General features: G+C 41.3%; 1 protein-coding gene across 1 annotated transcript; it reads left to right on the top strand.

The window, feature by feature from the left end:
- Positions 1-5,970: 5,970 nt before the first annotated feature.
- On the top strand, positions 5,971-24,240 carry HACD4 (3-hydroxyacyl-CoA dehydratase 4). Its single transcript, XM_083884420.1, has 7 exons — positions 5,971-6,083; positions 10,218-10,321; positions 11,209-11,336; positions 17,756-17,868; positions 20,169-20,275; positions 20,993-21,124; positions 21,848-24,240. The coding sequence occupies exons 2-7, from the start codon at positions 10,225-10,227 to the stop codon at positions 21,928-21,930; spliced, it is 660 nt and encodes a 219-aa protein (XP_083740546.1). The 5' UTR covers positions 5,971-6,083; positions 10,218-10,224; the 3' UTR covers positions 21,931-24,240.
- The last annotated feature ends 3,755 nt before the right edge of the window (positions 24,241-27,995 follow it).

Genomic DNA, 27,995 nt, shown 5'->3' with positions numbered 1-27,995 from the left:
TTCTTATCTTGGTAGACCAGAACCTGCACAACTTCCTCTGGATTTAACTGGAGTACTGTGTGTTACAATTCCCAGAAAGGAAATATCTTGACAGACATATTTATATAAAAGAGAAAGCTTTTCTTCAACAAAGTAATAAAGCCTATTCTACTTCAACTATTTTTCAAAATGTTGCTCTCTCTTTAAACAATTAATATACTTTCTTTTTAAGTCTCTTTGGATTGAGTTGTACTCTGTTCTGGTCTCTACTTTTCAGGAAAAACTTGCATCGGCCATAACAGCTTTTTTTTCTTGTCATTATATAATATTTTATTAATTGAATGTAAGTTCCTGCTGCCTGCTGTAGAGCTCTCAGTGTTGTCCTTGTGACAAGTATTAAATCCTGTCAGAGCTACTGTCACTTGTATTTTAAAAGGATTTATGTTGGACATGATTACTGATCATTAGAAGTAGTTCAAGATACTAAACACTTAGTTTGCTTTCTCTCTCTCTCTTTTTTTTTTTTTTTTTTTTTTTTTTTTTTTTTGGTTGGTTGGTTGGTTGGTTGGTTGGTTGGGTTTTTTTAAAGAAAAATAAGAAAAATAGGGCCCATCTCCCTCTCCTTCCCAGTTCTCCATGGTTCAGTATTTCTGCAAACCATTAAATTCCTAGAAAATGTCAGAAGCTATCACCATAACTTTCATTATGAGAGACTTGGTGAGGACTAACACTTGGATAAAGTGAAATCTCCCAGCCCATCTAGCAGTAATTCCTCTTTATTACTGGAGTAACGTATTTGATGGGGTTGTGGGTCTCATCCAGCAATGAAACTGAGAACAGTAAATTAGGAGGCACAGATACTGTAGAAACATGACTCATTTCAAAACTGGGTATGTCTTTAATATTTAGTTAATCTAAATTACTGCCTCTGAAGCAAAACCTGTGGATTTCCCATGTTGCTGGAAAGAGGCTGGTTGGGAATGAGAAGGAAGGATGTGATAAAGGATAAAGGCTAGGTATTTTTAACAGAAAATGAAAGATGCTATTTACACTGCTCCCTGGAAAAAAAATAAATTGTAAGAAATTGTTACTCTAAAAGACCAGATTATATTGTCCCTGAATATGCAGATTCAGATTCCTTACAAACAGTAAAACCAGGTTATAATGATCAGCCTAAAAAGTCATCATTTGCATCATAAAAATAAGTTGCTTCCATGTGGAAAGGTTTTAACAAAAAACAGGATTAAGGTGTGCTACAGAAACACAATGGTTTGCATTTTTATCCTATGCAGAGAAGTTAGTCAGTAGCTTTCTACTGTTCACCTCAGCCTGGGAATCAGGGTAATATTGTAGCCTGAATGCTTGAAATCAGTGCTTGAAAATAATGAATCCCCTGAATCAGCATATACCCATGGAGTTGTGGGGCTGGTTACAAGTACACAATCTAGAGGCCATATGACCTGCTTCCTCAGAGACTCACAGCAACTGACAAGTAAGGAGGGCAAGGCTGTCACTCTTCTCCAAGTGACATTTTGGGACATCTGGACGGGAAAGGTGGCAAAATGTAAAAGGATGAAAAAAGTTGAATAGGCTGGCCAGGATCATCTTTCTTCTCCAAAAGCATTTCCAAACATCATTTTTCACCCAATGAAATTGTAAAGCTAACTCCCCTGCCAGCTGTGTATCTGTTTGGTGGACCCTTGTGGCACAATGCTTGCTCCTCCAGTACAGCTCTTCTCATCCTAAAGCAGGCAGGAACTTTAAAGTGACTTGCTGTGTTAGATGACACCAGCAAGTCAGCTCTGGTGAGGCAGGACCTGTTTGCAAGCCAGGGTCTCTGCTGAATTTATAGAATATCTTGGGTGTGAGAGGTGTAAAGATGGCATGGCTGCTGCTTCCTCTTTTGCCTGGCTTGAGAGTAGAGACAAAAACAATTACACATTTCCCCATTACTGGCTTGCAGTGAAGATGACTTTGCTTCCCCTGCTGCATCCACACAGCCTTCCTTTCCTCCCTAGCAGTCATGGTCACACAACACAAACATCATCCAGCACTGTGCAAATAACTCCATCTGCTAGTGAGAAGTAAGAGTGGCCAGTGCAGCACCACATCAGCCCAGACAGCCCAGGGTTTACTCTTTTACTTTAACTGAGGCAAATAGCACAGGTGTATGTACTTAAAGCTAAGCACACATTTCAGAGATGTGATTTACCAGTGCTTAAAATAGCATAACCCACTGGTCAACACAGGCTTGAATTCACATAGCCAAAAAATCTAATAATGGAGGAAGGGACACATAAATTTAACAGGAACATTGAAAATTAATTTTAAGACAAGTGATTTCTTTTCTTAAAAACACATCTGCATATTGGTTTTATAGCCAGGATTTGGAAACAAAAGCTGTGCATAAAAGGAACAGATGTTTTAGCCTAGTGATGTTTCCTGTTTGAGGAGAATGAAATTCTTTCCACACCATATGAAGCATTTTGGGACTGCCATTAACTTTCTACATAAAGCATCCCTTTGCAAAGATTCCTGATGCAAGCACCATGCCCAGATAGAATGTGTTTTCCCTACCTCATGATGCAGGGAAACGAAATGCAGTTAAAATGTGTTTAGGTTTTGAAAAACCTGGGAGACTTGGTCTTAACATCACAAGCAGAACAGTCATAAAGCTTGTTTTAAGAGATGGCAGCAGCAATATACTTTTTTTTTTTATGCCAGTAAGTAGTTTCTAGACAGAAGTTAGCCTGCAAGAGAATAGCTGGAGTAGAGAAGAAAGTTCATTTTCCAAAAATAAAAAGGTAAATCTTTTTCCATGACTTACTCTCTTGTTCCCATATCCAGTTAACATGTGTTTCAACAGTGTTATTTGGTATTTCCTTTCCTCTTAATGTCTTCGCATCATACAAATGTGTTAAATGTTTTAAGCATAAAAGCCTTTCTCAAACTCTATGTGCCTAGAAGTGTCCCCACCTGTATCTAGACTAATAAAAGCTGTTACTTGTTACTTTCTCATATTCATCACAGTACAAAAACATTACTGCAAATCACACAGCTAAAGAGACCTCACATATGTTTTCAAATGGAAGTTGTATGCAGAAAGACCTCTTGAATTTAGAGAAGGATTTTTTTTCTACTAAGGCCTAGCATTAGGTCTGATTAGACAGATCAACTACAAGCCACTGGCTGAATTGTATTCTGCATCTCCCAAAGGAGAACTTGAATATCTATGTATTAATTGACTTGTGAGCTCTGTACCTTGGTTCCTACCCTGCAGTGTGTTGAGTAACCCACTCAAATGTGTGGGTTAAGAGTATTACAGTTCAGGTCAGAATACATCTTCGAAGTGGATTTTCTATTCATTGTCCCTTGCCATGCCTCATTCCTCATCATGGAGTAGGCACCATCATCATTCCTTTTGGAGAACAACATTCCTCCTTTCACATGCCATCACCCCAGGAGATTTTTTTTTCAGCAGTGAATGAGCATTGACTATAGAGCCACACTGCTGCCAAAGGAAAGCCCTCAAAATGCTTCAGCGGTAGGCAGCACCTCCCGCAGCACCAGTCAGATGCAGCTGCCCTGGCTGTCTCTTCCTCCTACCAGGCTGTGCCAGAGGTGGCCACTACCATGGACCCAAAGTGGAATCCAGCTTGCAGGTCCTTGCTGGTGCCTTTGTGTATTGCATTTGCACGGCCTGGGTTTTTGGGATTGAATGGGCTATATGGGTGGCTTATGTGAGACGCTGCCAGAAACTTACCCCATGTTTGGCAAAGCCAGTCCATGGTGGCTCCAAAGACAGATGCACTGCTGACTAAGGCTGGGCCAATTAGAAATGGTGGTGATGTCCCTGTGATAACAGGTTTAAGAATAAATCAAAATAAAAATTGTTGTGCAGTTGTAACTGTGGCCAGAGAAAAGTGGAGTGAGAGCAAGTGAGAGGAACAGCTCTGCAGACACCAAGGTCATTGCAGAAGGAGAGGGAGGAGATGCTCCAGAGCTGAGATTCCTCTGCAGCCTGTGGTGAAGGAGCTGTGCTCCTGTGTCCCGTAGAGTTCCACAAGGATTCTGCAGTCCACAGGGGAGCCCCATACTGGAGCAGACAGATATCCTGGAGGAGGATGTGATCCTGTGGAAGGCCTGTGGAGAGGGGGCCCTGCTGGAGCAGTCTGTTCCTGAAGGACTGCACCCCACGGAAGAGTGATCCACACCACAGCAGTTTTGGGAGGAGTACTGCCTGTGGGATGGACTCACATTGCTGCAGTTCGCAGGGAGCTGCTGCTCATGAGATGGAGCCAGGCTGGAGAAGTTGTCAGTGCACTGCATCCCATGGGAGGGACCCTGCAGTGCAGCAGGCTCCTCTCCTTAAGCAGGAGAAGCCATGGGTGATAAACTGACCGTAACACCCATTCCCTGTCTCCTTGTGCCGATGGGGTAGGAGGTAGAGCTGGCAAGGAGGGAGGGCTGGGGTTTAACGGTTTGTTTTACTTGTCTCTACCCTGCTCTGATTTTGTTAGTGGTAAGCTCCCTTCTTATCTCTAAACTGCACCTATTTTGCCCATGATGGTATTTGCTGAGGGATCTCTCCCAGTCCTTATCTCAACCTATGAACCCTTTGCTAAATTTTCTCTCCCCTCTCCAGCTGCAGAGGAGAGTGAGTAAGCAGCTCATGGGTGGGTGCCTGGCACTGTGTCAACCTGCCCCGCCCAATACCTTGTCCCCTCTATGAGCCAACAAGTCTTCTGCACATCACGAAGCTATTTGACCTTCTGTTGCTTTTTAGTATTTGCAAAGAGCTGTTCTTTCTCCTTCTGGATCTTGTTACAGTGGTTACAGTGGTGAGCTCCACTCCTGACAGCATTGGTTACTCCAGCTGCCCTACCAGAGGCGGGCAGTATGAAGGCTCTTTGCAAGAGCTCAGCTAAGCATTTCAACAGTGGTATGTTTAATTGCTTAACCCTGTATTTAACACTGATATATTATTTCCTCCACAGAAAGAAAGAAATTCTTTAGCCTAGAAAAGATGATTCTAGAGCAGTGAAAGTAAGCTGCCATATGGCAGGAAAGCCAGTTTTAATGACTCTATAACCCTTGCGCTCAGGTTTCAGATGGGAGACATAACCATGGAAAACACGGTGTCCCACTGCGACTCCCAGGAAATCATCCACTAGCCAGGGAGGAATTTCACACCTCTCCAGGACACCACAGGCATGGTCCTGCCAGGATCTCAGTGCCACTTGCAATAGGGATGAGACCCAGTAAGCAACATTTTATCCTCCAGCATTTTATACCTACACATAACATCCTGTGCTTATTGCATCCTCAGTGTGCTCCTCACTTACAGCGTCAAATTTCAAATCTCACTGCAGGATGGGGTGTGATTTCAACAGGAACGCCTGTGGCGAAACTTACTTATTAGCAGAAGGGAGTTTACAAATAAGTTAGGGTATTCTTCATCTGATTTATGCTGAGATATCCCAGACACCTCGGGCAGAAGTAAACTAGGATGAATACGTATTTTCACTTTGCAAGTAGTGTCCATATTTCACAGGGGCATGAAAACCCACATATTTAATAAGTGGAAAATTCTTTCCTCTCTCTGAAATAAAGTTCTATTTTTTTACTGTGCTCCCAACCATCCTTATCATTTGATGGAGTTGATAGCCTTGCTGTAGTGCTGATGATTTAAGCATAAAAGAAAAGCATTATAATTTTGCATTTCTTCCCTCCAGTAATCTTTCAAAACATTGCTCTGGGTGAAGGAATAAGGTTAGTGGGATTTACAGACTAGCTTACTGGTACAACAGCAAGAAACCAGTTTAGATTAGGTTAGGGTAGGGTAGGTCGCGCTAGGCTGGGCTCAGCTGGGCTGGGCTGGGCTGACTGAGGGTCAGGGCAAATGCAGTGGAGATATTTGTGTTCAAAAACTTCTTTCTCGGGAAGTGCAGTACTGTTCCTGCTTAGTGCTACATACAGTGACGTCGTGGGGTGGGGTAAGAGGAAAGAGGAGGGGTGATCTCCCAACAAACAGCTGTTGCAGCTGCAGAGAGGAAAAAGGAGAAAGCTCAGGAGCAGCAGCAGCAATCCGACCCCTGCAACAGGTAATACTTGAGTGCAGGTGACACAGACCGCTCAAATGCAAAAAGGAAAAGGGAAAAAAGAGTGGGTGGGATGTGCGTGTGGGAGAAAAGTACAGCAGCTGTACTCAGGAGTTCTCTTCTTCCTGAAATACAGGGCTTGCAGCTTGTCACAGGTGGGAAGGGGAAGACACAGAAGTTCAGACCAACATGACTTAATGTGACTTAGAAGGAAACCATGCCAGAAAACGGAATTTTCTAGCAGATCTTGGCTGCTGAGGGGAAAAAAAAAAAAAAAAAAAAAAAAAAAAAAAAAAAAAAAGGAACATTGCTCTCTGGTTTCAGCATGAGGGCTGGTTCCTCATGTGTGGTCAGCCAGCATGGGCACACGGGAAGGTGGCGAGCACAGGAGTCCTGTGGGGCAGGGAAGGCCTGGGTGGGACCCTCCATGTGGGACAACCCTGAGAGCAGCCTGAGTGTGGCCTTCTTCCTGGCACCCTGCAAGGGATACATAAATGGGGCAAGGGCTAACCTGATCTGGGTGCCTCTGCTGCCTCTGCTGTGCTGTCCCCTTAGCTCATAGGGGAGCGTGGTCCTGGCCACCCTTCAGACACTGAGGGCACCTACCTCCATGCTTGCCTTGGATGATAGTTACCAGAGACATATCGAACACCTTAGTAATAAAAATAATAAAATGCAACAGTTACACTTCGTGAAATTTCTGCCCAAGGAAATACAGCAGGCATTGCAACTAAAATGATAAAATCTTTGCTGCGTATGGTAGTTCTGACATTTCTTACATTTCATCTAGTTTTCCGGGTTTTGAGCCCACAGAGAAAGCAGATAAGTTTTCTGCTAAGCAAGGTTGATATTACATATGATAAGGGCATCCCTAGCATTTCAATGTATTTGGCATAAAATCAGTCACAGTAAATAAGGTGAAACTGACAACTGAAACAGCAGGCAGAACGGGCAGCTTTCTAGGTCTATATCCTGCAAGATCTATGTTTGCTTCTTTCTCCTGTCATCAATGCAGGCAGAGTGCTATGACCACCATCCCCCCGCAATGCCTTCAAATGAAAGAAACTTGAAACTTAAAGCAAATCACACAACAAGGAAGAGATGTGGCAGCAGGCCAGGCACCAGGGTGGCAAAGTGAGGTTTGGAGAGTAGCCAGTAAGTCTGAGGCAGCCTCAAGGACAGAACCACTACCTGATGAATAGTCTGTGTTTTGTTTGCAACAGTGCTGCAGAAGCAGGTTCTGGGAGTGAAATCTGGAGTCATCCCTGCTGTGAACCAATGGGAGCAGGGGATCTAAATGAAGACAATCTCTTCTGCCCTTCACATTTCACATAGAAGCTGATTGCCTGAATTTTGTGTTGTGACACAGAGCTGTTGAGACGGGAAACCTCAGCCCGCTTCTGTTTCTATAGGTCAAGAGGTCAGCCTTTGGATGAGAAGGACCTTGGTGAAAAGTTGCATTTGAGCTTCCTCTTATCACACTGAAATCACCTTTCAGTCTCTTCAGATTTCTTCACTTCTGTGAAAAGCTTTTGTTTGGTCTTAGGCACCTTTTGTAAGAGGATTAACAAAGTAGGCTGAAAAATTGTGATGCATTCTCAGATCAGGGCTGTTTCTTCACAGTGGAGAGTTTCAGCAAGGGAGGGAACTGTGCTACTCAAGCTCTGGGGTCAGGATCTGCCCGCCATGTAGCACGGGCACACTGCCCAGCACCACATCTCTACACTCCTCGGGGAATATGGGGCCCTCCATTAATGTCAACAGTCTGTACACATTTCAGCAGTCACTGGTATATTTTAAAGATGATGTGTTCTAACGTGCAACAGCTGCCACACTGCCAAAACACTAATGTGAGGGTATGTTTACAAATGTTACTCCCTGTTTAGTCAAGATTAAGTATCTTAAGAATTGCAAAAACAACAGTTTTCTAGCCAGCCAATGCAGGAAGAGTTTGGAAAATACAACCAAATCACTGAAAGACAGGCTTTGAGGATGACAGACAGCTGTAGCAAACTAAACTTGAGAGACACCATATGCTCAGCTTGCATCCAGTGCAAAGCCCACACAGCAGTATCAGACCAAAGAGAGTGGTGGAGCTGCTGACTGGAAAGCCTCAAGATTTTCATGTCTGTTCCTGTAACTTCCATGCAGTAATTCCTATCTATCCAGTAATAAGGCTGTTTCTTAACACAGAATAATGGTCTTAATTTTTTGTCTTTTTATAATATATAGTTTCCCAACTTCTTACCACAAGATGGAACAAAGTGTCATTCAGTAATAAAACAGATGGAATTTGGTCTAAGTATTAATTGATCTCACTGGACTTTAGTTCAATTCAGTTGTATCCTACTTTTCCCAAAAGGTATGTATATATGGAATAGATTCCTTTTTTTGGGTCCTTATATGTCTTATTTTCATGGTACCAAAGGACAATGATGTCTTCTGGGAAATATTTTATTCCCACAAATCTTTTTGTGCATATAGAAGTGATGACGTGAATAGCTGTCATCCTACATAACTGGAAGAGAGGAAGACAACTTTTTATGACCTCCCTAGGATTTACTTATAAGAAAAATTTAGAAGATCAGTTTATCTAGATTGATTTAAATAACTCTGTTGTTACTTATGGTACAATGCTAGGAATGAGGTATAGGTATTTATCAAAATTAGATATTTTTGAACAGAGAAATTTATTCCATTTGTTAATGTACAGATATAAATGAAATTAAGTTTTTTGGCAGAAACATACGGCAAGAACACACAGGATCAAGGCGCAACTTGAAGAGAATATTACTTAATAGGGCAGGAAATTAATAGGTCCAACACAGGAGATAAATTCTAGTACAAAATTAACAAGTTAATTTCCTAAAAAGTAATCTTACAGCTGGAGGACAGGTAAACCTCTCTTTTCAGAATAGACCAGATGAAAATACATTTATGGGAAATTAGGTATATCCAGAGCTTATGAAGTTTTGCAAAAAGTCAGATTGTCCATGAAAATTAGGTTAGAATAACTGCAAAAGTTAGACTTTTCCCACAGGAGAAGATTTTGTTTACTAAATGCAGCTTGAATCCAGAAATTAATGGAGTGTCTTTGTTTAGATAATTCTTCCTCTGGAGGCACAAATTTCACTTTATGGCCACAGATCACCCTAATGATTGGTGGGAACTCTGAAAATTTTTCTGAGCATATCCTAAATATAGCAACAAAGGGAGATTTTAATCCATTAGACAGTTTGTTCTGAGACCTCTGAGAGACACACACTGTTTTCACTGATCTGTTTATATTTCACAGAATCTAAGAATGGTTTGAGTTGGAAGGGACATTAGGAATTAAAAACTGTTAACTGTCTTAACAATTAAGAATTGTTAAGTTCCACTCAGCTTCAACTAGTTCCAACACCCTTGCCATGGCCAGGGACACCTTACACTAGTCCAGGTTGCTCAGAGCTCCATCCCTCTTGTGGCCTTGAACACTGCCAGGGATGGGGCATCCGCAGCTTTTCTGGGGAACATGTGCCAGTGCCTCATCACCTTCATAGTAAAGACTCTTTCCTTAATATCTAATCTTACCCTGCCCTCTTTCAGTCTGAAGGCATTCTCCCTTGTCCTGTCACTACATGCTCCTGTCAAAAGTGTCCATCTTTTAAAATTTGCTTCAGGTACTGGAAGGCCACAATTATGTCATCCTGAAACCTTCTCTTCTCCAGGCTGAACAATCCCAGTTGTCGCAGCCTTTCCTCATAGGAGAAGTGCTTGATCCCTCTGATCATCTTGTTGACCCTCCTCTGGACTCAGTCTAAGAAACTGATGTCCTTCCTGTGCTGGGACCCCAGAGCTGATGCAGCCCTGCCGGTGGGTCTCAGCAGAGCAGAGCAGTCAGGCAGAATCCCCTCTCTGGCCCTGCTGCCCACACCGCTTTGGATGCAGCCCAGGACACGTTTGGCTTTCTGGGCTCTGAGTGCTCATGGCTGGGTCATGTCCAGCCTCTCCTCCACCAGCACCCCCAAGCCCTTCTTGGCAGGACAGCTTTCAATTTCAGCTCTTTTCCTTTGATTTATTAACATGTCCAAAGAGGGTGCAATTTCTTACAATGTTGTTCTAAGTCACATAGCTTATTGTTTTAATTTTCCACAGATTTACCATGAACATGTACCTGTTTGTGTATGACTTAATGCAATTCTGTGGACACTCTTGGATATTTACAAATATGATCATTAGATTCATGACATTTGGAAAAGGTAAGGCTTCTTCTCCATTTTCCTTGAACATTTTAAGCGGCAGTGACAGAAACACAGAAATGTCAAATTAGAGATGAAATTAAGATTCTGAACATGTGTATGTCCATACACATGGACTGCAATTCAATCAGAAAGACCCTCCATTGAAGAGGCTGAACAAATTATTTGTGCCTGTCTTCTACCCTTGTCATATGAATGCAGCTCTTGTTTTGGTAAGGAACTTTAATATTCAGTGGCATGCTAGTAACATTTGTATTAGACATAAACTTAAATGTTACTAGGTCCAGTCATTATGGCAAACATTAATCTTACTGAAGCCACCAGGAGAGAATATCTTTGTGGTTATTGCACATGACTCTCTATCTCCAAAAAACACTCCAATTTATTTTTCTTTCTGTTGCCTGGGATTAAGACACAAAAATAGAAAACTAGTGACTGGACATTTAAAATTACTTATAATGGTGGACAGTGGTAGACACATAAAATGCTTACTTTCTGGACTACTTGTTTTCAGCAGTGCAGATACAGGCAGGAACTCAACATCTCCTAGTGTTTAGAAATTCCTCATGCATTTCCTCAAGATTTTCTCCTATTTAGAAATACTCTGAAGCAGTATCTCTAAACCAACACATCCTGCACAGTGTTTGCCCATGCATTAAGTATAGGGATTCTTTTCTCAGCTTCCTGCCTCTGTGTTAGAGCCACACACAGAGTGGATTGCCTCCTCCACTCCCTGAAGATTTTCTTCTGCTGCCCAGAAGTTTGGTACTGCGTGAACTTTATTTCTTGTCATCCTCAGTGATGATGGTGTAAAAGCAAACCCAGTAGCTGCTCCAGACTTTTACTATATAACCATCCTCTAATTTTCCTCTTAATTTTGTCTGTAGATTCACTGGCTGACACATTTCACTCCATAGGACTTGTAATGCGCCTTTGCCAGTTGTTATCTGTATTGGAGATCCTACACATCCTCATTGGCATTGATAAAAGCCGCCTCCTCCCCAGGTTTTTGCAGGTAAGTTCATTCTCAAGACTCTTCTTTCGTGACCGACACATGTCAGCCATGGCTGCCCTTGGGGACAAGCCAGGCTGAACTACCCTGAATGTTGCACCTCCACCCTTCCTCAGGCAGCCTGGTTTGCTGATAGTTTGCTAACTGCAGGAATTGCTTTCTTCCTCAGAAATGGGCTGGTTGGGAAAGAACTGCCCTGTCAACTTTTTTTTTTGAGTGAAACTGGGTAGTGAGTACCCCATGCTTGGTCCCCAGCACAGACCCAGAAAATGTCCAGATGAGTGGCCACCAGCAGAAGTTGGTGAGTGGCCAATTGCAGTGATCAAATTAAACTCCAGGAGGGTTTGCGCCTTCTATGTTTCTCCCTGTATAAACTTCCAGCATCCCTGTAGTCCCTCCAAGTTGTCTTCCCCTCCTTCCAGAGGCGATACATTCTCTTGTTTTTCCCTGACTTTCAGTAAGTTCTCTTTTTAACCAGGCTGGTCTTTTTCCCTAGTAGTTTGTCATGTATTCAGCTGCAGGCAGAAAACCAGCCAAAACATCACATGCCATAGCAGAAAGTAAGATGATACTCTGACGTTTTCCTTGCCATGTCTGGTGGTTTCACATTTGCCGAATTCTATTTACAAACTAGGAAATAGAATTTTGGGAAAAAAAGGCAAAACAGGCTTAACCTAAAAGTAAACAGATAGTTTATTAACACACAGTAAGGAAAAGAAAGGAAAAAAAAAAAGAAACTTTCAAAACTCTCACTCCTCAGTCTCTTTTAGAGTGGGCCCAGCTTAGAGCAGCCGCAGGCTGCAAGCTCCCCTCCCCTGCTAAAAAAGGGCTCAGACCCACAAGCAGGCCTCGAGTCAGCTTCCTCCCCATAAAAAAAGCAGCAGAGTGTTTCCAGCTGCTAAAAAACCCCATCGGAGCCAAGCCAGGGGCACATTATCTCCTCCCCCAGCCTAAGTCACCAGGCCAGGCAAGCCTCCTGTAAAGGCCTGGGCCCGAGCAGGCCGGGCTGCCCCGGCCGCCTCCAAAACTACCAACCGCACCTCACTGTCTCTACTAAACTAACACACCATGCTATTATTTTTTTTTTTCTTTTGGGTGCTAATCTCAGGTTTTGTTATATTTTTTTAATGCATTGAAAAAAGCAAAATGATTACTTGAATTTACCTCCAAACCTTTTCAATCCTTAGTATTTGAGTAATGGTGAAATTCATATTTCTCTCAGCAGTCAGAAGGTAGAAGACCAAGAGTAGTTAGTTATGTTTTTAGTTTTCTGGATAGCCCATTTTTGTCAAATGACATATTCATGGGTGAAGATGTTCCTCTTTTCATATCTCCATTAACTAATTGTCTAAATAACTAATGAACTAATTGACTAATACAGATCTCTGTTCTTTACACTGCTCCCTGAGTATGGTAGCAAATTAATCAAAATACAAATAACTGCTTTTCCCTGCCTAAATCCACATACTTAGATGCTAATCTTGGGAGAAAAAAGAGTCCTATCTAGTACGACCTGTAACAAATCTCACATGTCTTGGAAAGAAGAGCCGCCTGCTCTTAGTCATTAAAGCAAGCCTTGACCTGGCAGAGTTTACACATTCCCCAACCCTGACATAGTCTGTTTCTTTCCTAGGCAGACTTACACAAGGCAGAGATCAGGGAAGCCTGCACAAACACTGTTTTCTGTTGCCACAAATGACATTAGTATGAAATGGATTTTCTGAGCAAGAAAGCTGTGACCTTTCTTGAGCAGTGCAATTAGTGCAGTGCTCTCCTGGGCAGCATGGAGAGGCAGCTCAGGGAACCATATGGCACTCTAACTCTCAGTGCTCACCTCACTCCAAATTTAGTTTTGGATCCTTACTTGGTTCTTTCCCCAACTGCACTTTCACCATGAACTATCTCTTCCCTTGATGTTAGCAGCAGTCTCATGCTGTCCAAACAAGATGTATAGGCTCTTTGGTGGAGACTCTGCTGTCCCATGGGTTACCCACTTTTGCTGAGAGTGTAGGTTAAGCAGCTGGGTGCCAACACTACTCCCACATGCCTCATCACATTTTCTTCAGTGCCTCTTAGGAAGGAAAAAAAGGTATATTTTCCACCAGGAACGAGGGAAGGACAGTTAGTTAAGAGATCTTTACCTTGCTGCAGCCTACTAGACTGCTGCATAGTCAGGGCACTGATAAAGGTGCAAGAATTTGATAGCAGCTGTCTGGTTCTGTGCTCCCATCACCTATTTCAACTCTGAGCTTAAAACATACCCCTGTATGCATCACTCATGCATATGCATGCACATCCACAGTGAAGTTCAGCTTTGGGGACTACTAGGATGAGAGAACATCTGGCTCAGGCAGTTTTAGGGAAGCACATGGGTACAAATCAACATCGAACAAAACAAATTGAAAGGGCCTCGTGGCAGCAGGTTGTTCTGTAGGCATTATAGCAAATACAAGATGTAAATGAATCCTTGAGTGAAAGATTTCTGGCTAGTATTGCATTTGTTGTGGTTTAGTAGCATTTAAGAAAAACACTTAGAGATACACGATATAGATAGTGGAAAAACTAACTCAGAGGAATCTTCTGGAAAAACTCATTGAGGGGCAAAGTCTCAGTCTCTGAGAAGAGCAAGGTAGGTCAAGGCCAAGTCACACCATGAAAGAAAGATGAGTCCTGTGTGATAGATGTGCTGTGGTGAGGTGAGGCTGGGACTGGTCACAAAGCTCATGCAAAGGGATATCTCTCAGGCCATTGACACCTTCAATAATTGGAGGAGGGCAGGAGAACATGTCACATGTCACTGCTGTCATCAAAACAGAAGGTAATGAAATGTGTTAGTCTGGCTAGGGAGTAAAGGTTGACAGGACTGGTGCCATAGCAAGGAGAGAGGCAAGGTCTAAGAAAAGACTGGTGTTTTTGTGAAACAAAGAGCAGTTCTTCATCCTGTGCAAACAGATTGGATTTACCAAACCAAAAGCAATGTACTATGGTTTTGTGATAAAAATGTAAATTTTTAACTTTACATATTTAGGGGCACTTTTCTCACTTTGTTTTTGGTGGTTTCTTTTTTTAATTTTTTTTTTTTTTTAATTTTTTTTTTTTTTTTTTTTAATTTTTTTTTCCCAATACACTGAATTGAAGAACTATGTAAGTATTTCAGGTACTGAGTACAAAATCGCACAGTCATGGTTATTAGAAAATGGAAGTGAATGTGCTATTTTCTCTAGCCAAATTTGCCCTGTTTTGCTTACTCGATTAAAAAACTCATTCTGCCTTGCAGAAATTTATATCATTCTACAGAACTTGCTGTATTCTATGAGAGATGAGTGTCAGAAAAGGAATTTGATTTTAAGGAAGGAATGAAAACTGAAAACACTGTATTTATGCTTTGTGATATGTTAGCACATACTTCCTTTTCATGAATGTGAAAACATAGGACTTGTAGTTTTGTGCTTTATATTTTTTTATTTTAAAGCAAGAGCGTAGCTACAGAGACTATCACATCTTCATTCATGCAAGGACGGATGATCCATCCAGGAAATGATCCATGGCTGAGCAGCATCACATGCATTTTATCTGTGTGGGTGTATTTATAAATGTACATGACTTTATTTTTATATGCATACACATATGTGTGTACATATATCAACAAAATATCAACATATACTACTCTTCTCCAAGAAGCACCCTGCCTCTTCACTTGCAGAAAATGTCCCCAGCCTTTGACTCATCTCTGCATTTACCTTTGATTTGTGTGGGTTACCTAAAGCTAGGAGTGCTATGAAAGGAAAGAGAATAAAGGCAAGCAGGCAGGCAACCTCCTGATTTATGCAGAAAAAGAGGGAGGATGCCACTGTCTGTCCTCACAGGAACATCACAATTGTCCTGAGCAGCCAGCTCTGTGTTCTGCCCCACAGATGTGCTCCAGAACAAGGCCACATCCTTCCAGTTTCAGTGTTTGGTGGCTGCTTACTGCAACCTATTGTTTGCCAGATGAGACTGCAGCTGACAGGAACAAAATACCTCAAGGTGATTAGTTAGTGCCATGTCCAATTTCCTGATCTTGCAGGTGCTTAACATACTTTACAGTCTGATTACTGAGTTCCATCATGTGTAAAGTGCATGCTTCCATTGCTCCCCTTTCCCAGTATGAATCTCTGATGGAGGAAATCTGCTGAGCCCCAGGTAGGTAGGTGATTCTCACTGCTTCATGTTTCTGCTCGTATCCTGGGGAGAGAAGAAAATCCAAATCCACAACTTCTTCCATTTCCAGATTATAAGGCTAAATTGTGGCTCTCCATAGTAATTCTGTTTCACTGGCCAGAACACATCCATTTGAAAGTGGAGTTTCAAACTGGAGTGGAGTTTGAAATGATAACTACCTTCCCACTTCTTGTCCTTTCTCTCACTGAAATGGAGTCAGATCCCCATCATTTATCCCATGCTGTTTTCTAGCACATTTCCACGCAGCCACTTTTTCAAAAGTGAGTGACCGTTTGGAAAATTTTCCAGCTCTGACATCTAAGAACATGTCCATCTTTATCATGATAAAGCCCTTTGTCTCTAGGACAACCACCTGTTACAATTCCCTGAAACTGCTCTTGTATTAATATATTGCAGAATTTTCTCTCCACATCTCAAGTCTGATTTAAGGGTCAGTAACAAAATATCCACACCACCAATGCTGCATTCTTTACCACTCTTCATCTAACAATTTTAATTCAGATTCTATTTTATTTGTTCTCTCCAGCACACAATCCCACCCAGTGCTCACACAGCTTTTACCTTTGTTTTGATTTCCTTCTTGTGACGGTTGCCCTGCCATATTTCTTGCATCTGTTCTATGTGGTTTCAGATCTGCATCAATACTTCCAGTTCCCCCATGTTTTTGCCATGTTCCTCAGTATCAGTGTACAGACACAGGACATATTAGCTCTCACTTTCTGTTTCCTGACCCATCTGTACAGAAGTCTGCCAACATCTGACCTTTTTAAAAATCAGTTCCTCAGTTAGGGACCTATGGGATCAGCAGCGCAAGATGATGGTCACAGGAGGGTGAGAAGCAGGGCAACTCTTTTCAGCTGTTGTGGCCCCTCAGTGCTTTCCAAGATGAGGAACCAGATCCCTGGGGGATAGACATGCTCTCTTTCTGTATGAAAAATTGCTCTGACGTAATTTTGCTGAATAGTGAAGTGAAGTCTGCTTTATCTGACAGATGTGGCTTGTGAAAAAAGAGTTTGTGGCCAGAATGGTCCATGCAGGAACCTGTAAATATTATGTGGCAAAACTATCACACAAACTTGATAAGAGGCAAAATTCTTACTTTGTTTAAAGTAGGAGTCTGGGGAAACCAATGAAGAATAACAGCATTTACAAAAATAACTTTAATTTTGTAACTTTCAAGTGACTTGATGTCTCAACTTGTGAAATCATTACAACTAATGTACCTTATGGAAGACACGACATTGGGTAAAAAATCCCAACCCAATGAAGCTGTATCAATTCATACCAACTGCTTAGGTGCATGTTTTCTACTTCAACACTTTCAAATAGTGTAAATCACAGTGAATTGTTACTGTTCTGGGACAGCTTGAAAACTCTTGTCAGTACTGATACATTTACAGGGCAGGGCATGGATACTGTTAGAAAAGTTGTCAGGAAAGCTGCAAAAAGACACACTTGTTTTTAATTTCTTGAGTTTTAATATTACCAAAGTATTTATTTTAAGCTGGAGACACTGCCTGTTTAATCCACTTCATCTTTTCATTTGTGGGTTGGATAAAGTTCAACCACTAGAAAAATGTTAGGACATAAATACTATGGCAATCATTCACATAAGTGACAAGCTTAAACCCACTTCCCATAACCAAGAATAAGATGGAAAGAAAGATAAGGAATTCTACTTTTCCTCCTTCTTTCTGCAAATCTTACATGAAAGAGATTCCTTGGGACATTCCTTGAGATTTCCAAGATATGAAAAACAGATCTGGGAGTGCAAGATTATTACTTCCTGGCATATGACCCCCCAAGAAGGGCTCTCTGTATCCTACTGCCTCCCAGACAGCCTACAAGCAAGGAAGCTTATCCCTGCAAGCCCTCCAGGTAGTCAGGTGCACCAGGGCAGCCCTTGCTTCTGTGACTTCTGTGGGCTCATCCACAGGTTTCCTTGGCTACAAATCCGTCATCCCAGCTGGCAAGCCAACTTCCACATGTACTGTAACAGATCTTTGATGCTACAGACAGCAGTGTCCACTTCTCTTTGCTGAAGGACCTTGGACAAAAACAGGCTGTGAAACAAAATATTCACTGCTGATTTTGTGTAAAGAAGCTGGATCCATTTGTGGCCTCCTATTTTGCCAAAATGCCACAAAAAACAACACTCACAGAAGGTGCTACCTGAATTCAAACTTTTCTTTTCTTTTCAGATCACTGAGAGAATAATTGTTTTATTTGTCGTGATCAACAGTCAGGAAGAAGTTCAAGGGAAGTATGTCGTGTGTGTTTTATTTTTCCTTTGGAATTTATTAGATGTGGTCAGGTAAGGAGTCAACATCAAAACCATGAAGGGAAAATGGGCTATTCTTGCCAGCAGAATTCCACCCCCATTGTGCAGCAGGCTTATTTAATAGTTTCAAAATTGGCAAAGCATTTATTTATTTTTAAATAAAAGCTTCAACTTTTAAACTTACCTAATGATTTTTTATAAAAAAAAATCCACATGGTTAAGAGGAAGAGTAATTTAGAGATGTAAGATAGAGTAATGCATTAACATTTGTAGTTCAAAGGCTTTGATGTTTTTAACAAACATTTAGAAGGCAATCACAACTGCCTTTTGGAGAACAGCAATTACTGAAACCATCCCAGTTGCCATTATCATCCTGTTGCTTTATTATTTTATTTTTTTATCCACTTTGATCCAAAGTAAGGCAGCACCAGCAGAACTTCTTGCAAAGGCAGAAAGACTATTCTGGGTTAATTGCACTGTGCTTTCCAAAAAGCTAAGAGCTCCTGTTGCAGGAGACTGAGAGTTTTGGTGTAGTAGGGCATGTATCACATCACAAGACCAACAAATATTTCTAGTATGTAATGTAAGCCTATGCACCTCAGTTTGTAGACTTAGAGCAGGTACATACAGAATTAAGAAGCATTTTAACAAGCTGTGTCTTCACACAGCTCACAGCAACCTATGTATTGCAGCAAAACTTCTGCTAAAATGGCTTTCTGCTAATTTAAATATATTGCTTAGGGGATTGACTGAAGTATATGATTTTAGGCAGCAAAGGAAACATACATTATAAAAGAGATCTGAAACAGGAAAGTCTCAGAGAGAATGGATAAAGACTAAGTCAACTTCAGGGTATTTTTAAATACATTTCAATAGGCTGCTACTTGTATTAAATGTTTTGATTATAGTTACATCCCATTTCTTTTTGAAGTTTGTAAAACTGAAACAGTAGAACCTAATCTGAAATGAAAGGGTTCAGTGCAGCTGGAGAAATGCCAAAAGTATAAGCAATATTGGCTGTGAAGTTCTGACACTGCATAATAGTACCATTGATGCATCATTATTTTCTACCCTTGCTAAAGAAACATTAAGCACCACAGCAGTAACAGCAGTTTAACAGGAAAGCTACTGTGGTCTATAGCAGCAAATGACTGAATCAAATAAACCATAGTATAGCTCATACAAATTTAGAATTCTTACCTGATTTATTTTACAGCAACTGTGACACTTCCTAGTATCTCAAAGAAGTATTCATTTCTAAAAGTGCATAGGGATCTCTCCCAACCCGTAGCCAACTACTCTTGAAGTATTACAAGTTTTTCCACATAACCTTTCAAAGACATAAATTTATCTGAAGGACTATTTATGACACATCATGGCTAGCGATATACTGAGAGCAAGTTCTGATCTTTCTTGCTTATACCATAACAGCCCATGGAATTGTATAGAGAGGGAGTAGCTGTTTCCTTTTTATGGCCCATTTTCAGCCTACCACATTCTTCTAGAGTCCAGGTATGATGCAAAATTAATCAAATTAATCAGTAAGAAGAGAATACAGGAAGTGTGTTTAACACTAGTTTCATCTGTCAGAAAGTCTTGGGGAATAGATTTACACATCTCTAGCAAGCCCACAGTGCAGAAAGTCTTTCAGCCGATGAAAAATGCAATCAGACCTGTTTCTCCAGTGTTTGGCGAGCTGCTGTACCACTTTAAGATCAAACCAAGATCAGGTCACCTTTGGAGACTGAAGTACTAAGCATTCTGGTCTCCCAATAAGCAACTGTAACACCCACAGTAAAAATAAAATGCTGCAATACACTGATGAGCAACCAGTTTTTTTGGACCTACTACTACCCCTAGTAAGGTCGAGGAGAGGGGCAGAGGTACTACAGGTTATGTACTTGCAATTGCCTTCTTGTTTGACGATGTCCAGCAGTAATTCAGCTAGCTCAGCAGTCATAAATTAGGATTGTCTCAGTCCCAAGCAACAGTGATATTCTGCCTGCCCCTCTCAGTTGCGACACTCCCACCTGAAATCCATTTTCTGATGGACCAGTATAAAATCATGCTGGTTTCTGATAGAGCTTTCTCTGGCTGGAGGGCTTTATTGCTGTCTACCTGCTCAAAGGTAGCAGCACAGATAGCTCTTCTGAAAACATAAATCATCTACTTTCAGACACTGGTGTCTGAACAAAAACTGTTGCTGGCTCTGAAATTTAATCAAACAGCTCCAAGCTCTTCTGCAATTCCTTTAAATTTTCCAGTAGTATATACTTATTCTGAAGACATCATAATTTCCTCTGAGCTCATCTCTCTCTTTCCTCTTATTGCAGGTACACTTACAACATGTTGGCAAGGATGGGCATATACTATCTACCTCTAACATGGCTCAACTTCTCACTCTGCATCCCACTTTATCCCCTTTCAGTTCTGGCTAAAGGTAAGGAGATGGGAAGGGTACCAATCACTTGCCTCCTTAATATTCTTCAGTAAAATGTAGTCACTTCAACTGCTCTTTGTGTTTAACACAGTTCCTCACGTGTTGCCAAAGCTGTCATAAATGTTCATGTACCTTAATATTAACCTGTATGTCACCTCTGTCTCTCTTTTCTGTTATTTTTTCTTTAATAGGGACTGTCTGGGGTTTGGGGCCTGTGTGTCTGGTAGGTTTTGGGGGTTTTCTGTTTGCTTGGTTCTGTTTTTTAAAAATATGGGAAAATGTTCTTTTTGTCTCAGTAAAGCAGAAATATACTCTCACAAAAGACATATGGATTCCTCTCTTCCAGACTGAGTATACTAGACAGCAAGTTCCAAAGGTTTTCCCCCACTGAGGCTGACCTTACTGGCTCAGGTCGTACTTAGCAGGTTATCATAGTTACACCAAGAACTCTGCCCACTGAGAACAGACTGAAAGCAATTGTTTCTGACAGCAACGGTTAGTGAATAGGATATATTTATTAATTCTAGTATTTAGAGCAATTCGCACCCCAAACCTACAAAACTGAACTCAAGGAGAAAATATACATATATATGAATCCATATATATATATATATATATGTATAGATATATAAAATATAAAAGGTAACTGACTTGTTCATTAAGCTTTTTGATGATCTTCTGCTCTCTTTAGACTAAGGATTTACCATGTTTTTACAGGATTTGCAATTTGTGTATCACTGCCCTACTTTGAATCCTTTGGCACATACTCCATCAAGCTACCATTTCCATTCACCTTCGCAATCTACTTCCCCTATGTTCTGAAAATGTACCTGCTAGTGCTCTTCGCAGGTAAGTATCTCATCTTCCAGAAAGCTGGGTCTCACCACAGCTGGGATGCCTATGGCAACAAAAAGTCAAATCCGTACTGGGCCTTTCACAAATTCTAACTCTCTGTGCTACATCTCCTGCAGACCGCTGCAGGAAAGTGCATCAGTACCTCTTTTGATTTCCAGTGTCTTTCAAATACAAATAGTTAAATTTGCAACATACACCATGTGTATAGTGCATAAAAATACAAACTTAGAAAAGTTGTTTCAGTGATGCTAGACTTACAGCTATTTAGTGAAACTTGCTTTTTTGTTTGCTTTTTTTAAAAAATCAATTCCCATTTGAATGTACTCTGGTTCTGTGCAACTCTTCCTCACTCGTAACTCCTAACTGGGATGAGAAGTTATATTTAAATTAGGATTTTTATAGCATAATTATTTAAAGGGATGGAAAAACAAAGCCACTCCAAAACCTGCACAAAAACAGATCCCTTCTCCTTCTCATCAAAATACTTTGGAAAAATATCAACTGAATTTAGCATTATACAGACATCTTTATTCTGTTAACGGCTTTAATGTGAATTTGAAGGATCTCATCATTAAGACGTAGTGTTCTGATCCTAAGTACATGGAAGGAACTGTGCAAGGTTGGCCAGATGAAGGCTCTTACAGTTCCTTCTAAATTAATTTGAGACAGTTTGAATTCTACTTCTTTGTTCTTACACTGTTTTGTGTTTTGATTCAGGTATGTGCTTCATCATCCAGAACCTCTTCTCTGAGAGAATGGCACACCTTGGGACAGGCAACATCAAAAATAAAAGAAGCTAAGTTGGTATTTTGTTTGGAAGAACAAAATATATTCCTAGGGGAATACATTGCTGCACATCATATTTAAAACCAAACTGGACAAAGATTTCTCTGTGCAAAACTCCTCTTTGCATGAGCATGATTTGCCTGCATAGAATTTTCAGAAAAGGCAGATCTCGAGTGCACCTCAAAAACAGAGCAGCTTTTGAAAAATTTTGAATGTTTTGACTTCAAGTGGCCAGAGTTTTTAAAAGTAATGTTTTTTTTTCCTAACATATGTCATAGAATTCTGAAAAAAATGAAGAGTGCTGCAACTCATAGCCACACCCTTATATCAGTGTTAATTCTTATTTCATTAGCTACAGATATTCTGTAATGACAATATCGTTTAATCTGTAAGATTACTTTACACAAGGCCAACATGTATGCACCTCACATATAAATGCTAAATTGGCTGGAACTGGAATCTCTCAAGGAGCAGAAGAATCTCTCCCTTGCAACCTAACTAACATCCTAAGAGACTAACATGCTGATTAACCCAGGCATTAACTAAGGATCTTTCACATTCTGGCTCCATCCTTCAGCTATCAAAAGAAGGTTCCAGAAAATGCAGCTAAATCAGAAATGCAAATGTTAAAGGTACACATCTATATACTCACTATATATTCAAGGGGATATTTAAGGGTCAGAAATAAACACTTACAATCATGTGTTTGGCATGTCAGTCTTTTCCCTCACAATGATTTTCTTCCATGCTGATAGATACATGCAAAAGAAGTGTGATGTAATCAGGTCAAATAATATGTTGTTCCTGAAAGGGAACTGAATGTCTATCAAAAACCATGTTCAAAATTGTAGGCATTTTACTAATTGTACTGCTCCTCATACTTCTCTAGGATAATCTGTGAGAATGCAACTAGAACCTAGGGTTTTCAAAGGCTGGGAATGAGGAATATACACCGCAACCCAGTGGATTACACAGGAAAAAACAGCCAAATAATTTCTTTGAGGATGGCAGGAGTTTTTCTGATGTTTCATTTGTATTGATTACCACCTACCTTTCAATTCAAGCATGTGGGGGTGGAAAGTGCAGCTTTTTTTTTTAGCTGACTGAAAACTGTGGGAAGGGAGCCTAGGAGTAGGCGTAGAAGAGAAGGTAATATTTAAACGGAAACTAAACACTTACAATTTGAAGAGGCTTTTGCCTGTATGACTTTTCAAACCATGCACCCTAAGAGGTTATATAAGGAAACAGTGAAGATTAATTTGTTATGAAAGGTCACCTACTATAATTTTTATTTATTTAATACATGTAGCAGACAATACCTCCAGACTATTTTGACCACTGAGTATTTGCAGACCATAAGCAACATGATAGAATAGAATAAAATGGAACAGAATAGGATAGTGCCAACCCTGAATTAGTTGGTTTTTTTTCAAAACCACTGCAAACAAAAATTTGGAACTTAGTAGAGAAACAGGGGAGTGCTTTCACTTTGGGCTTCTGTCTGACTCAAACTGATTCAAGGGTGAACAGCATGAAGAAACACCTAGAGCAGCTGAAAAGGAAGACAGTTTTGAAGACAGCCAGAATAAGTCCACATTAAACCACTATATAACTTGCTAAAGTTGAAACAAGAACGTATTTTCCTTGGAAATTCAATCCAACATGCCAGAAACAGCTGGTTTCAGCCAGTTCCAAAATTAAGCCACTACAGGACACTGCTGAGCCAAACAGCAAAGATGATGGCATGGCATCTCTCTGAAAATTTAAAGGCTAAGAAATCTTATGCCATAGCTGCGAGAAAGAAGAGTAAGAAAAATGTAAGAGAAACAGCTCTGTAGACACCAAGGTCAATGGAGGAGAAGAAGAGCTACTCTAGGCATTGTAGCAGATTCCCCTGTGATCCATGAAAAAGACCATGATGGACCGGCTGTTCCTCTGCAACACATGGAGAAACACACCAGACAGGATATCCACATGGCAGCCTGTGGAGGACCCCAGGCTGGAGCAGGTGGCTGTGTGCTGAGGGAAGCTGCAGCCCATGGAGACCCCACAAGCAAAGGAACTGTGGCTCAATAGGGATCCACACTGAGGCAGCATTTTCCCAATGGACTGAACCCTCTGGAAAGGACCTATGCTAGAGCAGTGCTTAAAGGGCTGCAGCTTGAGAGAAGAAGCCATGAAGGACTTTATCCTATGAGAGGGACCCCATGCTGGAGCAGACCAACAGTGTGAAGACAAACAAGCAGCACAGATTAAGGTTTATTACCTAAGTGCAACCCCCACACCCACCTTGTTCTGCTTGGGGAGGGAGGAGGTAGAAAATGCAGGAGTAAAGTGAGCCTAGGAAGAAGGGAGGCACAGGGGGAAGGTAATTTTAGTTTTGCCTTTTTCTTTCCATCCTACTCTATTTTTAATTGGCAATAAATTTTTCTTCCACAAGTTGAATCTGTTTTTGTGACAGTGAATAGTAAATAATCACTCTATCTTTATCTTGACCCATGAACTTTCTCATCCTATTTTCTCCCTGTCCTGTTGAGGAGGAGGAGGAGGGAGAATGAATGTCCCGTTGAGGAGATAGGGCTAAACAGACATCTGGAAGCCAGCTGAGGTCAAATCTATTGCATATTAAGCCATGTTTATTGTTTTATGTTAAAAAAATGTTATATCTTGAGTCTTCCAGCTGGGTAAAAGGCTGGAATAGGAAAAGAGTTCCCTAAAATTCACTACGGAGAGGACCCCCACATGTAAACTGCATTAAAAAGACATGAAGCTCATGACAGAAGGCTTCCCCTGTTGCCCTGATTTTCAGCCTTCTGATTGTTTTACATTCTTGTATTGAACTTCTCACACACTGAAATATAAACAAAGTAGATTGTTTTAGCGCTCCTCTCTGTGATGGACTGCTGGTTTAACCACTGGGGTCAGAGGAGTATTCCTCTCGTCCCCCAATCCTTGACCAAAGCCCAAAAACTATATAAGCTGAGATTCCCAAAATAAGATCTTCTTTTTCTCACTCTCAATTTGATAGGTGTCTTTCTTTCATGCCCTCTTGCAACACTTCCCCACCTCCTTCTTGTACAGGGGTAACTTGGGGCATGCAGTTGGGAGATTGAGGCAGTCAGTCTTCCATGTGTGACCACAAAAGTCTACTGTAACTTCAGCTCCAATGCCTCACCTAAGTTCCTGGAAAAGCTCGGAACTGGGCAGGCAAAAAGATGTTGAAGACAATGGCTTTTATGACAATGAGTTGTACTTCAATGATGGTAGCCTGTTAGGAAGGGATGGGCTCCACCTGTCTAAAAAAGGCAAGAGAAGCTCTGGCAGCTGACTAGCCAATTTGGTGAGATGGGCTTTAAACTGAATGACTTGTCTGGGGTCCAAAGTGGAAATGCTCGTGCCGTTGCTTCCTCCTTGGGAGTGGGCCATGACAACCAGGCAAGTTTGGCTGCCTCAAGGACTAACCTCATTACCTCCCTGGTATTGAGGTTAGTCCTAGGGCTAACCACACACAGCAAGGGTGTGTCTGGCTGTGGGGAATCCTCTGACACCCCTCCTGGGGAACATGGAGGCTCAACTGCCTCCCTGAAGTGCCTGTACACAAATGCACAGAGCAGGGGGAATAAACAAGAACTGCAAATCTATGTGTGGTCAGAGAGCCACAATCTCACTGCAGTTTCAGAGACATGGTGGGATAGCTCACCACTGGAATGTTGTAATCTATTCCTGTGTGCTTTTTAGAAAGGGCAGATCAGCAAGGTGAGGTGGTGAGTTGGTCTTTATGTGAAAGAGCATCAAACTCTGCCCAGGGACAGACTAGCAGTTGAGAGCTTAGAGGTAAAAATTAAGGGACAGGATAAAATGGGTGACACTGCTGTGGGTGATTACTACAGGCCACCTGACTCAGACATGGAAGCTGATAAGGCTTTCTATGGGCACCTGGAAGTAGTCTTGAGATCACAGGCCCTGGTCCTCCTCTGAGAATTCAACAATCCTGACAGTCGTTAGAGGCACAACATGGCCTGGTATACACAGCCCAGGAAGTTCCTGCAGATACTGGAAGATAATTTGTTAATGCAAGTGGTGGAGGAGCCAATGAGTAGGAGTGTGTTGCCCTCCAGAGGTCCCTTCCCACTCCGATAATTCTGCGATTCTGTGAACTCAAATCTTTGTATCTTGAAATACCAGCACCCCCAGATCTCTTTATGCTCTCCAGCCACTTCTCTACCCATTCAGACTTGTAATCAGGCACTACTCTGTACCAGATGCAGAATTCACCATTTCAACTTGTTAAATTTCATGCCATTAATCAAAGCCAAATGCTCATCTATCCACATTTTTCTGCAAGGTCTCTTGTCCCTCAAGAGTCAACAGCAACTTTCTAGTTTAACATTATCAGCAAACATGCCAATGGTGCATTCAACTCCTGCGTCCTGATCATGGATAAATACATCGAACTGAACTGGTCCTAGATTTGAATCCTGACGAACACTACGGATGACTGTCAGCCCCACACGCTACAAGTCTTTGAGCTCTGCCCTTCTGTCAGTTCTTTAACCAGTGCACCATGAACCCACTCATCTCACTGTTGAACAGCTTGTTCAGACAAATGTTTTAAGGGATAGAATCAAAAGCCTCACTATGAGGGTGGCTGTTATCATAGAAGGGTTTCAGATGAGTTACTCAGGGCTTTCCCTTTGTGAACTCATGTCAACTGTGCTTGATGGTTGTATTGTTTTTTAAATGCCTTTCAACAATATCCAGTATGATCTCTGTAAATTTTCCCTGGTAATGAGGTTAGACTAACAGGCCTGTAGTCGCCTGTGTCTTTCCTCCTTCTGGTAAATTGGATTAATGCTGACGAATTTCTGGTCAGCAGGGATTTCCCCAGACTCCCAAGAGAGAGCTCCTCCAGTGCTCGGGAATGAATCCCATCAGGCCACATGGACTTAAAAAGATAAACAGATAAAACTGCTCATTTACAGTTTCAGTGTCCAGAAAAGGAAGGTCACTGCTGCTCTATGTCCTCTAACTGAGAAGACAGGCCAGATCAATGTCTATCAATGTTATTAATGACTGAAGCAAAAGCATTATAATGCCTCTGCCTTTTCTTCCTTTTTTCAGGTGACTACCTTAATCAAGAAATGGTTGAATATTTTCCTTAGTTCTCCTCTTGCTCTAAACATACTCAGAATTTCTTTTTTTTGTTATCTTACCCAACACTGGCCAGTTTCAACTCTGAGCTTTGGACTTCTGTATTTTCTCTCTACATATGGGAACCACAGCTCTGTAATCATCCTGTGAGGCCTCACCTCTCTTACAGAGATCATACAATTTCTTTTCTTCATGAGTTTCAAAGAGGAGTTCCCTGTTCAACCAAGCTGGTCTTCTGCCTTTCTTGCCTGACTTTTGGAATAGTGTGATTTGCTTGCTCCTGTGTGTCTAAAAGGTTGTTCTTAAAGATGGACCAATGCTCATGGATCTCTTAAATCCTGAAAATCAGATTCCCAGAGGACAGTCTAACTAGCTCCCTGAGCTGTTTAAGGTTTACTATCCTGAAATCTAGGATACTGACTCTGCTGACTTGCTTCTCATTTACACTAAAAAATTTAAACTCATGATTTAAACTCATGATTACTGCAGCCAAAACAGCACCTAAAATCCCATCTTCTCCTTCTCTACTCACAGACAGCAATTGTAGATAAGGGGAGAGAGGGAGAGAGACTAGAGGGACATCTTTCCTAGTAGTCTCAATGAATACTTGTGACAAATTATCTTCAACATACTTCTGGAATTTCTCAGACTTCCTTGTCATAGTTGTATAGCATTTCCAGTTGATGTCCAGGAAGCTGAAATTTTCCAGAAGAACAAGGGCTACTGGTCCAGAGATTTCTCCTCATTGCCCATAGATTACATCATCAGTGCTAGCATTGTGGCTCAGTGAACAGCAGCAGACACTTAAATGACATCTGCTTTGTTTTCCATCTCCATATTTCTCACTCAGAGGCTTTCAATGACATTATCCCTGACTGCAACGAATGTAAAGTGAAAACTGTGCCTTTCAATGTGACTCCTTTGCCTT

This window comes from Zosterops lateralis (genome assembly GCF_965231275.1).
Source record: "Zosterops lateralis genome assembly, chromosome: Z".
NCBI lineage: Eukaryota > Metazoa > Chordata > Aves > Passeriformes > Zosteropidae > Zosterops > Zosterops lateralis.
The sequence above is the reverse complement of the archived record's forward strand: the minus strand, read 5'-3'. Positions and strand labels throughout refer to the sequence as shown.

What these genes read in the sequence shown, in the direction of transcription:
- HACD4 (XM_083884420.1), top strand. Translation starts at nt 10,225, where the DNA reads ATGAACATGTACCTGTTTGTGTATGACTTAATGCAATTCTGTGGACAC. An exon ending in CCTTTCAGTTCTGGCTAAAG is followed by an intron (nt 20,276 to 20,992) that starts GTAAGGAGATGG and finishes ATGTTTTTACAG; the next exon opens with GATTTGCAATTTGTGTATCA. An exon ending in CCTGCTAGTGCTCTTCGCAG is followed by an intron (nt 21,125 to 21,847) that starts GTAAGTATCTCA and finishes GTTTTGATTCAG; the next exon opens with GTATGTGCTTCATCATCCAG.